This window comes from Pan troglodytes, chromosome 16 (assembly GCF_028858775.2).
Source record: "Pan troglodytes isolate AG18354 chromosome 16, NHGRI_mPanTro3-v2.0_pri, whole genome shotgun sequence".
Classification (NCBI taxonomy): Eukaryota; Metazoa; Chordata; class Mammalia; order Primates; family Hominidae; genus Pan; species Pan troglodytes.
This window is the reverse complement of record NC_072414.2, coordinates 75755562-75770535: the sequence shown is the minus strand read 5'-3', so window position 1 is coordinate 75770535 and position 14974 is coordinate 75755562. Positions and strand designations below refer to the sequence as shown.

The window sequence follows — 14974 nt, the reverse complement described above, 5'->3', positions numbered from 1 at the left end:
TATCAAATAATGTACAATATCAGCACAATTATGTAAGTGTTTTTTAACATTGTTCTAAAAGTACCAGTCAATGTGATGAGTTGAGAAAGTGAAATAAGATTACAAATATGGGAATAAAATTATCAACCTACCCAGAACTATTACCCAACTGAAAAAGGCGAAAGAAATAACAACAGCAAAACCTTTAGAATAATTCAGTAACTGGCTAGTTACAAAATCAATAACCAATTGCCAAGTTAAACTATTATACAACTACACACTACTCTCTTATGCAGAGGTAAGAATGAGGTAGATTGATGTGTACTGACATAGGAAGATCTATTGCAAAGAGAAAAATGCTAACAGCAGAAGGGTTGTCTCATATGGTCAAAGTGCTAAAACATACTTTAGGAAAAAACTGATGAATATGCTGTTGACTGTTTTTCTGGGGGAAAGGGATTTTAATTATGGGGGACTTTAATTTTCTACATTATGTTTTTAAATAATGTTTACACTTACATAAGTCTAATGTTTTAAAGTCATAAAAGCGATAGATTTAATTTTCATTTTTTAAAGTAGTAGGAAAAGATCTCATTTACAATAGTAACCACACTAAAAAAATCACCTATACTAGAAAAGATAGGCTGAGAAACATAAAACATAAATTTACTGAAAGGTTAAATATTATAAAGATGTTAGTCCTCTTGTGTAAAATATGTAAATTTTACTCAATCCAATTTCTAATTTTTCTAAACATAAAATTATCTCAAACTTCTTTTGGAAGGTTTTTTTTTTTTTTTTTTTTTTTTTTGAGACAGAGTCTCGCTCCGTTGCCCAGGCTGGTGCTATCTCAGCTCACTGCAACCTCCGCCTCCTGGGTTCACTGCCTCAGCCTCCCAAGTAGCTGAGATTACAGGTTCCTATCACCACAGCCAGCTAATTTTTTTTTTTTTTTTTTTTTTTTTTTTTTTTTTGTATTTTTAGTAGAGATGGGGTTTCGCCATGTTGTCCAGGCTGGTCTCGAACTCCTGACCTCAGGTGATCCATCCACCTTGGCCTCCCAAAGTGCTGGGATTACAGGCGTGAGCCACCGTGCCCGGCCTGCACAATATACTAGGCAAGTTTTGAAAAAGTTTAATGGGGAAGTTTAGTCCAAAGCTACGGCGATCCAAACAATGTGGTACCAGTGCTAGAATGTGCAGGAAGATCACAACCCATAATAAAGAGTTCACAGCACACTCAAGGCCAGGGTGCTTATCCTGGCACCCAACAGAAGGGCTAGGTGTATGGCAAAAATGGGATTTCATATAGAATAAAGGATAGACTTCCCAATAAACAGTGTTGGGGTAATTTAGAAAATACATTCCAGATAGATCAGAGGTTTTTAAAATTTTTTTTAGAGACAGGGTCTTGCTCTGTTCCCCAGGCTGGAGTGCACCGGTGCCATCAAAGCTCACTGTAACCTCAAATGCCTGGACTCAAGTGATCCTCCCACCTTGGCGACCCAAAGTGTTGGGATTACAGGCAAGAGCCAACATGCCCAGCCAGATCACAGATTTAACTGTTTAGAAAGAAATAATAAAAGTACAAGAATAAGATAGTGGTGAATATTTATACAACCTTGCCATCAGAATTGGGAAGACCTCGCCGGGCTTGGTGGCTCACACCTGTAATTCCAGCACTTTGGGAGGCCAAGGCGTGTGGATTGCCTGAGTTCAGGAGTTCGAGACCAGCCTAGGCAACATGGCGAAACCCATCTCTACTAAAAACAAAAAGTTACCTGGGCGTGGTGGCATGCACTTGTAGTCCCAGCTACTCGGGAGGGAGGCTGACACACGAGAATCGCTTGAACCCGGGAGGCGCAGGTTGCAGTGAGCTGAGATCACGCCACTGCACTCCAGCCTGGGGGCCAGGGTGGACCCCGTCTCAAAAAAAAAAAAAAAAAAAAAGAATTGGAAAGACCTGCATAAGCATGACAGCATAGGTAGCAACCATTTAAAAAAAAAAAAAAAAAAAAAGTAACAGATAAACTTGACTAAAAGGTGTTTTTTTAAATGTCTAAACGTTTTTAAAAAGCCTGCAACTTTTTAAAATACGTGCAACTTAAAATTTTGTTTTACAATGTTTATGAAATAAACCTCTTAGAAATCAATGATACTGCTGAACACCTTAAAGGGTTACATTTTAACCAAAAAAATATTTTTTTTAGCTCTCTGTCCCCAGGGTAACTCCAGTGTTAAAGAGGAAGCAGTACACACTCACACACTGTGAGTGGGAGTATAATTGGGGCTGTCTTTCTGGAAGGCAATTTGAGGCAATACATATTACAAGTCCTAAAAATGTGCATTCTTTTTTATTGTTGAACAGGATATGTTATGCTGCAGTTAACCAATTAACCCTGAAACCCCAGTGTTTAACACCTAAGGTTTATTTTTTTTATTCATGCTACACGTCCATGCAGGGTGGCAGGTGAGGGTAACATGAAGGGAGAAGGGGGCTGCTCCACGTAGTCACTCAGGGATCCAGGCTTGACAGAGGCTCTGTCCCTGGGACATCAGCATTTGCTGAGGGAAGGGAAGGCAGACACTGCGGAACTGCTCATGGGCATTTCAGTGTCTGTCTGGAGCTTCATGTGTCACCTGTGCTCACATTTCATTGGCCAGAATTAGTCATAGGACCCTGAATGAGTACAAGGGGGATGGAGGGTGAAGTCCTGTATGCCTCAGAAGGAAAGGAGCCGCAGATAGGGAGGCGCGTACTTTTGAGCCAGTGATAACTTCAGAAAATTACCCTAAGTCAATATTCTGAAAAGTTCGCAAGGATGTTAGAAGAACTTCATTATGTCCTTGACTACAACAGTAAAAAAATTGGAAACAACCTAAGTATCCAAGGTACAACCTACATAGAGGTTAAAAATAATGTAATTACATATTTACTGATATAGAAATCTATTCACAATATAGCGTTAAAAGAGATAAAAGTTATAAAACAGTATGTATAATATGATTATATTTCATGGAAAAAGTAATAAAACACACACAGATGCATAGAAAAAAGTCTGAAAAGATAAAAACTGAAATGTTAACAGTGGTTATAATCAGATAGTGTAATAACAGGTGATTGGTTTTTTTCCCACTCATCTGGAATTTCTTTTAAAAAAGTATTATATTATTTATGTACCAAGAAAGCATTTAAAAAGGGAAACAAAAAACAGTACTCTTGGGAGAGTTCACTTATCCACTCCACTCTTCTCATTAAACTCTTATATTTGATGCAAGGAATGTCTTCTTGCCTGTCACATCATAAGACACTGCTCTCACAACTGACGTAAAGTCGGGACTTCCTATTAAAAGCAGTACAAGAGGGTAAAAACAATAGCACAGCCTCACAGCTGTGAATCATCAGTCCTGCCCATCACTCGCCAAAACATGCACCACTTGGGACTCTGCAGTGGTTTATGGGCTCCTGCCAGGTGCCCTGGAGGTCTCTAGGGCCCAGGAGAACACTTTGCCGCAAGGCTGTGCACCGTCAAAGAGAGTAGGGCACTGAACAATTCCACTTCAAACAAAAGATCCACAAACTTCTGGTAAATGGATTCCAGAACATAGATCACCACCACCAGAAATAGAAAATAAAGTCTCCTCTTAGGTATACATATTTTTAATTAAAAACGCTTCCTTACTGTTTCTCCCACTTCCCCTTTTGCTGTTTCTTCACATACACACACACACACACACACATGTGTGCGCACACACACAGTCGTAAGTTCACTAGAACATTTCATCCAGCTCAAAATTCTTACCAAAGCCACCTTCCTGCCTGGGTAGTGTTTAAAGCCAAACTAGAAAACCCATATTCTTGAGATCGGTACATGGAAGAGGCATGTAAGTAACACACACTTCTAGACTAGACAGGAGTCCCTCTCCATGCCGAAACCCCCATCATCTCCAGAATATATACTGTTTCTTTGGGGAAGCCATGTACTCAGAAATTAGGGTCCTTTTAAAGCATGCATATCATTTAAAAATATACATGGACATTGATCTTGCAAGCTTCTACTTTGCAAGTGCTTCAAAATCTAGTGATGTCTCAAGGCAATGAAAGAATTTAGCTTCTAGAAGGATGAATGGAACAAACAATCCACTTCTGGATATTAGCAAAGACCAGTGGCTGCCTCTTTTGAGTGCCTGTGCTAAGTCACATCACGTCTGCCTTCTTCCCAAAGGTGCACCTGGCCACATGTGAGGTCCCACCATAACGTCCCCAGCGCGTCCTGTGGTTGGCTCTCATCCAAAATTGTCCCTGGTTTCTATAGAGAAGGAGACTTTTCTAAAGAAAAAGAGCCCTGTTAAAATAGGCAGAGCATGATGTTTCTGGGAGGCATATTCACTGTATTACGCTCCACCCTTTACTTGATGTTTTGCATCAAATGTAGTCCACAGCAGGCAGGCGCCTGCCCACCACCATGAAGGCTGTGCTCATGGAGCCTGCAGGCTGGAGACCAACTGCCCTCTGTGCACAGTCTTCCTGGGTGTTGATCAGGTCCCGTTCAAGCTGCTCCCACCGCTGAGCAAGGCTACTCCCTCCCCAGAAAGCCAGAAAGGAGTGCATCTCCAGGAAGGGGCGGGCAGCGGACAGGCCACCCCCAGCCAGAACTCTGTTTCCATTCCTGCGATCTCAGGGCCTCCCACTTGTTTTGAACATACTGCTCTGCCTCCACTAAAGCCATCAATAAAGAACTCAGGGTGTGTTTGTTTTCCATAGAACTGGCCTCACAGGCAGAGACATCATTTTAACCAACTTTCTTGGAAAGATTCCTGCAAAACCAGAATCATTCCAAAGTGGAACTTATCATTTATAACAAACATTCCTAAATGTCATTCGGATTCACGTTTTTGTAAACTGTCCTGTGCTGTGGACACATATTGAAATAATATAATTGTAATATGCTCTTATCAGGATATAAGAATTATTTTCTCTTGGCACCCATGGGTCACCAAAGGGACTAGAGTGGCATGTCTCAAAAGATACTGCATCAAGGTCCAGGAGACCTGGATGCAGAGTCCACGCTGCTGGTCACCGCTGGGTGACCCTGGGTGTGTCACTTTCTCTGTCTCTACTTCCCATCTGCAAAATGCAGGTGACAGTCTCTGCCCTGTTCTCTCACCCAATTAAAGTCTAATGTGATGGCAGGCAGGAGAGATGAAACTGAGGGGCCACACAAGTTCGAGGTCTTGTGTGGATACTGGTTCTCTTTCCCTCCAAGGCCTGACCATACTGTCCCAACCTGTTGCTCTGGTGGTTTTACATTCCCCGGGCGGCACTAGGAAGGCTTCCTCGCCACTCCCAACTTTAAAATGCATCCAGCTGGGTCTTGACTGGAATGAAAGGTTATTTTTAAAGGTCCTCTTGGTTAAAGGGTTCCAAGTTTTAGTTGATCTTTTTTAGACACCAGGTTTCATGGAGGCAGAAGGAAAGCTTATCAAGGTATAGCAGCCAGTCTTGGAAACATCAAAATCAGGAGACCTCAATTGCAAACTGAAAATGCAGTCCTGGCCCTGCAGCTTCCAGGCAGCACAAGCGGCTGCGATGCTCACGAGTGAATGGCTTACATTCTGCCTGAGTCTGGCGTAAGGTTATGACAACAGTACTGAGACTGGGCTGGATGTCAGAATAAACGAGGGCACGTCACACCAGCTCAAGGGAACACCGTCCAGGTTGCTCCAGGGCCACTATTTTAAAAGAAAGTAAATGAAAAGACACTAAGATCTTCAGAGAAAAGCAGAAGGAATGGAAAGTTCAGTGCTTTTGTAAAAGCTGTTGTGCTTTCACGGCCAAGCCCAACTTACCTTTCCCTTTAAGGGAGTCCTTACTACTCTTAGCTCCAGGGTTGCAACAGCTCTACAGCTGGACACACAGCAGGAGGAATCCAAGTTCCTCACCTGCTGCCCACAGGAGGCTCACCACAGTCTTCAGTGCTTGGTGAACTGGGATCATGGGTCTCGACTGCACAGCAGCCCACTGTGGAAATGGCTCTTCCAACATTTTCTACACCGCCACTTCTGGAGTTTTCTAAAGTCACTGCTATCAGAATGTACAAGTGGCTTCAGTAACTATTCTATGCATGTCATCTGAGCATTCTCTTGTCAGTCAAGCAGGCTCTTTCTAGATTCATAAGTCACCTGATAAAGGCAGAGGTCATCTGAAGACCCCAGTGGAAGGTGTTTGGAACCCAGTGTCCACTGCTCCCAGGCAGCCACACACCCAGCCTGCTGCTGGGCAGACCAGGCTGGCTTGAGAATCCCCTTATCCCGCTGCTGGGCCACAGGGCTGACTCATAGCCAGCTCGGCTCTCTGGTCTCCTGGTGCAGCCAGTAGGGAGCTGCTACCAACTGTCCTGAGAGCCGTCTGGAGCTCTGGGGAAAGGGAAGGGCCAGCAGCAGACTACCCCGAATCACAAAGATGGCTGGCCACGCTTTCCACTTCCTGTCTGCCAAAAGCCCTGTGTACTCAACCAAAGCCCCCACTCACCCTGCAGGAGCTCCTCTAAAAGTGCCTTGGTGCTCCAGATCCCCAGCCTTCCCTTCTATCCACATCCCAAACAAGACTCCCCAGCTCAGAGAGGCGTCTCTGTGAGGGGAAGGGAAGGAGAGCAGGAGGACTCATGTGTTCACCTTGGGGCCCAGGGCACCTGCGTGCGGACCCCATCTCCCTCCTTCCTCGGGTTGTTTGCTCATTAATCCAAATTCAGCAGGGAGAAAGTCTAACTGCGTCCATGGGAGAAAGTTTCTAGAAGGAGTAGTCCTCTTAGGTGGTTCTCAAAGGGGTGAGGGGGCACCAAAGCCTCCCCCCTGCTCAAGGCATTTAGAGATGTGTGGGGCCAGAGATTCAAGACATTATTGCCACACACGGGCAATCTCCCAGGGCAGGATGCCAACAGCACCCACAGGCCCGCTGGCCCCACTGAGCAGCTCTGTGAGAGAGGAGAGGTTTATGGCTGCAGTCCCTTCCCTAGGAGAAACTGAAAAAGGCAGGAGGCAGAGCTGGGTGGAACACCTCTGTCATGAGGGCCAAGGCTTGTCGGCTGAGCTGCTCTCTCCCCCCGAAATGCCTGTGATTTCTTCCCAGCTGTCCAGACCCATAAGACAATCCTACCCTAGGTACCAAGCCCTGGGCAGCCCCTATACCTGGAATCCCTGGGTCACCATTCCTAGGGGAGAAGGTGATTCAAGGGTCTGGAGAGCCCCAGGGGCAGAGCATCACGGATGGGCTCCAGGGGCCTGAGAACAGCTCCTGCTGCTTCCCCTTCTCCCTGCCTGCCCCAGGGCCACCTGAGCCCCAGCTTGGGTTTGACCAGACAGTGGTATTCATGTCTGATAACTACCCAGCACAGCAAAGATGGTGCATCATTCGACAGGGTCCCAGCTCTGCTGTGGGGTTTGATTAAGACACTAAATTCTGTGTACACATTTAATTGAACAAATATTTATTAAGCACCTACTTTGTGCCAGACATTGTGCTAGGCACCCTCACTGTGTGCTGTTCCCACAGCACAATCATCTGCTCAGAAATTAAAACCAAGAAAAGGAACACTGTTGCAACCATACAAACTGGGGGGCAGGGGGGCAGTAGCGTGGATGCAGGCAACTCCGGGCCAGAAAATGCACCCACCAGAAGCTTGTTTTCCATCTCTCAGAAAGTTTCCACTAAACAGTTGTTTTAAAGCCTCTCGATGTTGACAGAGAGGTATGTTGTTCTCTCTGTGCCCTCCGGGGCTGGTGCCTGGTGGACATTCAAATACTCTGAATGCTATTTGATAAAAGGAGCCTGATGGCTTGGTGTAAAGAATATCAATATTTGGATTACAAAATGCGTTTTTTTTCAGTTCATATGGTTGCAACAGCCCTTACGAAAGATATAAACATCCCTGCCCTGACTGCATAAATGTTGAAGGTAGACCTAGTTCTGGATTCCTGAGTCAGAATCTTCCAGTTGTCCACAACCTCACAAAAGGCCAGAGAAGCGAGAGGAGATTTCTATTCTGAAAAGGAGTGAGTGGACGGCACAACTGGTTTGGAAACACGACAAACTGCGCCTGCATTTACAGAAGCAATGCACACAGAAGAACGTCCTAGAGCTATCTGGTCTCGCACACACGCTTGGGACTCACGGGCGGGGCCTGGGCCTCGGCCAGCCCTAGTTATCGGTGCCCAGCTTGGAGAGCCCTCGGCGGAAGTCATGCAGGTCATCAATCTTCCCGTCCAGCACCTCCAGGAAGCTCTTCAACTCCACCTTCAGGTGGCGCTGTCGGTATTTGCTCTCCTCAATGTCTGTCTTTAAGGAACGCACTTTGTCTTCCAGGTTTTGATTGTCTCTCTCTGCCGCCTGGCCAAGCAAAAGGGAGAAGGGTCTAGAAAACTGAGTGACGAGAGTCATCCTTCAAAACCTGCTACAGCTGAACCAACCATTCTCCATCCAATCTGAGGGCCTGGGCCAGGGCTTAAGCTGCCTAGAGACATGCTACCCCAGCACACAAGCCTGTGACCAAGACATCAGAAGGGAAGCAGCAGGCACTTCAGTGACCTCCTCCTTTCCTGCCTGCTCTCCCACAGAGGGACCAACACCCAGCCTGAAAACCCAAGACCCAACAAAGCAGGCAGAACGCAGAGTCCTGCCTGAGGGAGACCTCACACAGGGCCCAGCAGGGAAAGTCTGAAATCCCCGTCTGAGTGGCTAGCAGAGACCACATTTCAGTTCCATCCTGAGAGACAGAACAGATGGGAGAGTGGCTCGTTCCCCTGGTCCCACAGAGAGGCGTGGCCTCCTCAGCCCCAGGACAGCCTCTGGCCCTCAGAGAGGAAGGACTGGCCATGCCAATGACTCAGGGACAGCCAGTCTGTGCACCCTCTGATGCTGTTACCATGGAGATGTTCTGTGGCGCTGGGCCCCACAAGCCTACAGAGGCACATCTAGGTAAATCACAAGCAGGTTCCCAAAGACAGGACAGCTGTGAGTCCTTAAATGAGCCATAAGCCTTTAACTCTTCATATCAAATAAGAGCTTTATGTTGAGGGAATAAACAGAGACTTTTCTGAACACGTGCTCAGGAACCAGTTACCAATTCCAGGGTCATATAACTACATGAAGCGCCGTGTGCGTATCAGAGGACCTGCAGGGAAGAGGCGCTCCGAGGTGGAGGAAGCCCTGAAAATCCTCATTTTAGTGATCAGAAATCTGAGGATAGGGAGGAAGGCCTGCCCAAGGTCAGTGCCCAAGGCCACTGGCAGGGGAGTGGCTGAAGTGGCCCCACACCCTGACCCTGGGCTCTGAGGCCACCCCCCCGCTCCTCACCCCCACCAGGGATCTGCAAGGAAACAGTCGTCTACACTGTGGTGATGCACAGGGGCCTTCACAGAACTTGAAAAACCAAAAGACAAACGTTGCTGAGTCTGCCCCGAGGGCAGGGGTGGATGCGGTGCCATCTGGCGTGCAGTTACTGCCAGCTTTTTGTGAATAGAAAATCTCTCCTTCAGCATTCTCAGTGTGAAAGTGATAGGAAGCAGGAAAATGAGTACCATGACATTTGTGCCTTCTCGTCTGAGCCAGGATGGCTGTGCCCCCAACCCACGTACCTCTAGCTTCTCAGAGACATATTCGCACTCTGACATGAGCTGAGGTATGATTTCACTTTGTTTTCGGAGATCTTTCAGCTCCTACATGAAAAAAATTTGAGACAGAACATGAAAGCAAGTCAGATAAAATATATTCTTGACAATCACCAATGTGTGCACGCTCGTGGAAGCAGCTTTGGGAACCTGTCCTGTTTGCATAGACAGTGATAGTGACCATGCGAATACTTCATCTCAGGGAATTTCAAGGGCGAAGTGTGTCACACGCCTTGTCACGTGAAGTCTGTACACACCACCACAAGGCAGATGTTTTTCCGATTTCTGTTTTATAAGTGGAGAAAGTGAGGCCTAGAGAGTTTGGTAACATGAGCACGGCCTCCAACATGTGTGCACTTAACTGTCTGCCCCCTAGAAAATAAATGACTGTAGGCCAGGCATGGTGGCAGTGAGTGCAGGTGGCTGGCGCCGGGAGCTGGGCTGCGGTGTGGTGGGCACGTGTGTGTGGTGCTCTCATGGCGTTTGACTATAGTCCCAGCTACACAGGAGGCTGAGGTGGGCGGAATGCTTCAGCCCAGTTCAAGACCAGCCTGGGCAACATAATGACTCCATCTTAAATAAAATAAATACATTTTAAATTTTTTTAAAAAAGAAAATAAGTGGTTACATCATGGGTCTCTAGCGGCATTAATTTGGCAGCAAAACTCAACTTCTGAGGACAGATGACAAACACATCTGAGTGTCTTGTGAAATGTTCAGCTCCCTTGTGGATCTGCACGACCAGCTATAGAACAGGGGTAACAGGGAGGCGGCAGAGGTCATGGGGAGGCCTTTGCTCCAGCCTGTCTGCACCCTGCTGTGGCTCCCAGCTCTCTCTCTGTGCTGCTATCCAGGCAGCTGCCAGGGCCAGTCATAGGCCCCAAGACACCTGCTGTGTGCCACCCCGCAAGGCCAAGAGGACGCCAAGGGGCCCTGCTTGGAGCACCATTACTCACTGTCTCCTTTTCTCGGAGCTCTGCCTCCAGCTCCTCGATCCTCCTCTTCAGCTGCGTGTTCTTCTCCTTCTCTCTGTTGATCTCACTGCATTGTTCTTCCAGCTCATCAATCTTCAACACACACCACACAGGAAAGCAGGGATGCCAGCTTAACGTTAGTCATTAAGCAAGAGATCACCACAGCTATGCTTCTCTTTTCTTTTAAAATAAACCCTAAACTAATCCACTTATAAGATTTTCTTTGTGGCTATGAACAAACCCCATGCAGCTCCATCATGGGGCTGCCTGCGCCGCTTGCATGGGACCTGCTTTGCACATGATGCCTTACCAGAGGCATCTTACCAGCAGAGCCAAATAAATAATAAAGGCTGCCTTCAAGATGCTCTGGGCTTCTGGTTTCCTCTCATGGCCGTGAAGAAGTAGATTCAGATTTGCTTTAAGGATCCATCACAAGCAAGGGCCAAGTGTCCCCTGAATTGATCTGCTTTTCTCCAGAATGATTGTTACACCACTGTAATCACATCCTGCATTATTCTGTTTCATCTCAAGGGTTTAAGCCAGCAGGGTAGAAAATCAAGCAACCTCATGGTACAGTGGCTGCCGAAAAGGGAAGCAACGACATTTCGAACATTATAAATCAAGGTGACCTTCCCCTGGGAATGCACGTGGAAGGGGCCTGGCCTGTGGGCCTCTTCCCCAAGGCTGAATGGCAAATCCCTACATCGCATCTTTCCCTTTCCAAGGCTGACCCCTCAAAACAGTTACCTGTGTGGAACAGGGGGGCAAGGGCCTGGCACTCTCACACTGCCATTGAATGCTGGGGGCCAAAATGTGTGTGCAGAGTGGACAGCAGGCGTGGACCCCACGTGCAACACAAAAGCACTGTAGTGAAGTCCCCCCGAACAGGCAGCAGCAGTCCTTGATATGAAAGGGCACCGAGGACACTTCCCAGAGGCAGCCTGCACCAAGCCTTGGGGTCTGAACTCCCAGCCCCTGCTGCTGCTGGAAACCACACCAACTTCCGCCTCCAACCCTGGGAGGCAAGCTTGTGAGATGTCGACTCAGGGAGGTCGACACGCCTCCAAGGGAGCGAGTTGTGCGTGATGCTCTTCCTCCACTCCCCCCGCACTGCTGCTGGCTATCAGACTGAGACCAAAATGAGAAACTCAGCTCTTTTCTTGAAAATGCAAGAAAGGGCAATCGATCCCTCTGGCAGGCAGATCTGCCAGGCCTCGGGTGGGAACGTGCAAAGTCAGCAATTGGCCTGGTGCCCAACCGTCAGCACCAAGATGAAAAAATGACACGAGACACTTTTATGTGGCATTAGCATGAAAGTAAGACAGTGTGACAGAGGGCTGGGATGCAGGGGCCCTCCAGGTCGGGCAGGGCAGGGCAAAAAAGGGGGTCAAGGGGGAGTGAACACCAATCTAAATGGGACCTGTCCCCCTAAAACCCTGCACTGACGGAGCATACTCCAAAGCCTGTGTGTTTCTAGTGGGAGGATTAACCACGATCAAAACAAGGTTAGCAGAGAAACCTCAAGACCTCAATGGGGGGGTCTCTGGCCACCCCAAAAGCACCTTATGAACTAGAGTGTGACTAATGACAGGGAAGGTTACAGGTGCATTTTCTAACAAATCAAAATGCCAGGATGTCAAGGTCGGAGAGTAGAGGGCGTACAACAGGTCAGCACCTGTTTACCCTCCTCACGCCTCAAACACCATAATCCTTTTCTCAACTCCAAATTTACATGTTTAGAAACAATAATGTGAATGGAAGCAGGACTTCCAAGCAGGCGCAACTCACCATCTCCCAAGTCTGTTTCTCACCTACCCTCTGGGTCCCCTTCCTCCACGGAGGGTCACTGAACCACAGAAATGCTGAGGGAGGGCACTCTGAGAGAGACAGGGCTGACACCTCCAGTTTATCTTCTCCTCAGTAAGAGGAATTATAAAACTTGGTTCAGAAAAGGTAACGAGTCTGGCCAGGCACAGTGGTTCACGCCTGTAATCCTGGCACTCCAGGAGGCTGAGGCGGGTGTATCACCTGAGGCCAGGAGTTTGAGACCAGCCTGGCCAACTTGGTGAAACCCTGTCTCTACTAAAAATACAAAAATTAGCCAGGCATGGTGGCAGGCGCCTCTAATCCCAGCTACTTCGGAGGCTGAGGCAAGAGAATCACTTGAACCTGGGAGACAGGAGGCAGCAGTGTGCTGAGATCGTGCCACTGCACTCCAGCCTGGGTGACACAGCAAGACTCCATCTCAAAAAAAAAAGAAAGAAAATAAAACCAGAAAAAGTAATGAGTCAATTATGTACGTGGTTAAATTCCTACTAAGAAAGGCAGGGAGGGGGAGGGACGTTCCCATGTGAGAGGCAGCAAGTCTTCCTCTGGCCATGGGGATAAGGGCAAAGTTGGGGAGGGAGAAAAAGGGTTGTGGGTGCCCCCATCTCCCACTGCCCACACCAGCTGCCCTCGGGGCTCACTGCATCCACCGTACCCACCTTGTTGCGGAGCCGGTCATTCTCATCACGGCAGATGGAGAACTGCCTCTTCCACTGCTCCACACTGGCTGCCGACTCCTGCAGTGCTGTGGTCAGCCGGGCATTGCTCTCCCGAAGGGTCTGCAGCTCGATCTCCCACTTCTTCACGTTGGCTGCGCTGCAGGACAGGGACGGGCGGTGACGACAGGGTGGGTGCTGTCCCGTCTGGCTGCGCCTCCGCCCGCGTGGGGAAGGGGACTCCGCCATCCCTCAGCACACCCCTGGGGGGCCCACGCCCTCTCCCCACAGTGAGCTGGCAGGTGGGTCTGGCTGCCCTGATCCAGGGCCAGGAGGGACTGGCCCCTCTCTCTGGTGTGAACATGTCATCCTGTGGTCTATTTTCTTAAAGAATCACCTTAGAAGAGAACACAATTCTTGGGCCGGACGCAGTGGCTCATGCCTGTAATCCTAACACTTTGGGGGCCGAGGCGGGCGGATCACTAGGTCAAGAAATCGAGACCATCCTGGCCAACATGGTGAAAACCTGTCTCTACTAAAAATACAAAAAAATGGTGGCGGGCGCCTGTAGTCTCAGCTACTCAGGAGGCTGAGTCAGAAGAATCGCTTGAACCCAGGAGGTGGAGGTTGCAGTGAGCCAAGATCACGCCACTGCACTCCAGCCTGGCGACAGAGCGAGACTGCATCTCCAAAAAAAAAAAGAAAACACAATTCTTCACGAATGAAGAGACAAAGCTAGGCATGAGGGCTGCAGGGCGGGCAAGGCCCATCCCCTGCTCCTTACTAGCCCCCCTGCTTCCTCCTGAAAGGAGTTTCATGGGTGGACCGGGTGACCTTCAAGAATCGTATGAAAGCCATGGACGGACCTCCAGGACGCTGGGTTTAAACAAGCAAGAAGCCAACAGCTTGGCTCCGGGCAATAATGGTCCCACTGTAACCTGTGCCTCCTCAGAGCCTTTGAAGGAATCCAGATCTGAGGGCCTAGGGCTTGGAGACAGGAGAGAGTGACTAGGAATCAGTGCCCTGGGGGCACAACAGGGGTTCTGGAGGGAGCTCTGGCTGGCCCATATCCCCCCGGGGTGTGAGGAGACCAGGAATCTGAGGGACACCTCCGCTGTCACCACAAAGGCCTCATGTTTCATCTGATTCTACATGCTTGGTGAGGAGGACGTTTAAAACAAAACCAAACTGGAATCAGGTTCCCTCATTGTTCTCTTCTGACCCTCCTTCAATTTCCTTGCTAGGAGCCCACACATCTGTGGCGCTGAATGTGACTGGAGGTGACAGGGCAGAGCTGCACGTGACAAGCCCATGGGGAGGTTTCCGCCTGGCTAAGTCCTCTTTCTAAAGGCTCTTCCTAATTTTTTTAAGTAAATACAATGGTGCGTCTGAATAGATCTGTGTTATCTTTTATCCCACAACCTCAAGGACCTCGAGGACTTGGAAAATATGTACTTTCACTTTCAAACACCACTGACTGAAGAAATAATAAAATGTTATTATCTGGTGAATTCTAGAGTTGATGACTGACAATTTAAACTAATTTAGGGAAATAGCTTCCTGCCCATTCTTGTAGTACCTCACTTGCTCATTAAACTCAGATTTGAAAACATTTATTTTTAGGGGCGAAACATTTTCACCCAGGCAGCCCACTGTGACTTAAACAACCAAAAACAGCTCTCAGTTGGGTGTGGTGGCTCACACCTATAATCCCAGCACTTTGGGAGGCCAAGAAGGGAGGATAACTTGATAAGCCCAGGAGTTTGAGACCAGCCTGGGCAACATAGCAAGAACTCATCTCTACAAAAATAAAAATAAAAATCAGCCAGGTGTGGTAGTGTGCACCTGTGGTCCCAGCTACTTGGGAGGCTGA

At 48.1% G+C, this 14974-nt stretch overlaps 1 protein-coding gene across 9 annotated transcripts in view; it reads right to left on the bottom strand.

The window, feature by feature from the left end:
* Positions 1–5621: 5621 nt before the first annotated feature.
* The window catches only part of HOMER2 (homer scaffold protein 2), a 133404-nt gene continuing 124051 nt past the window's right edge, over positions 5622–14974 (bottom strand). For 7 of the 9 annotated variants that reach the window (XM_024349348.3, XM_016927306.4, XM_016927309.4 and 4 more), the window contains exons 6-9: positions 13105–13261; positions 10601–10711; positions 9612–9692; positions 7445–8364 (exon numbers count right to left, since the gene is read on the bottom strand). In XM_024349348.3, the coding sequence (XP_024205116.1) occupies positions 8176–8364; positions 9612–9692; positions 10601–10711; positions 13105–13261 (538 nt within the window). In that variant the 3' untranslated portion in view covers positions 7445–8175. Of the gene's footprint in view, positions 5712–5994; positions 6064–7444; positions 8365–9611; positions 9693–10600; positions 10712–13104; positions 13262–14974 lie in introns of those variants that run through there. The other 2 variants (XM_016927302.4, XM_063794307.1) reach the window with 2 other exon arrangements.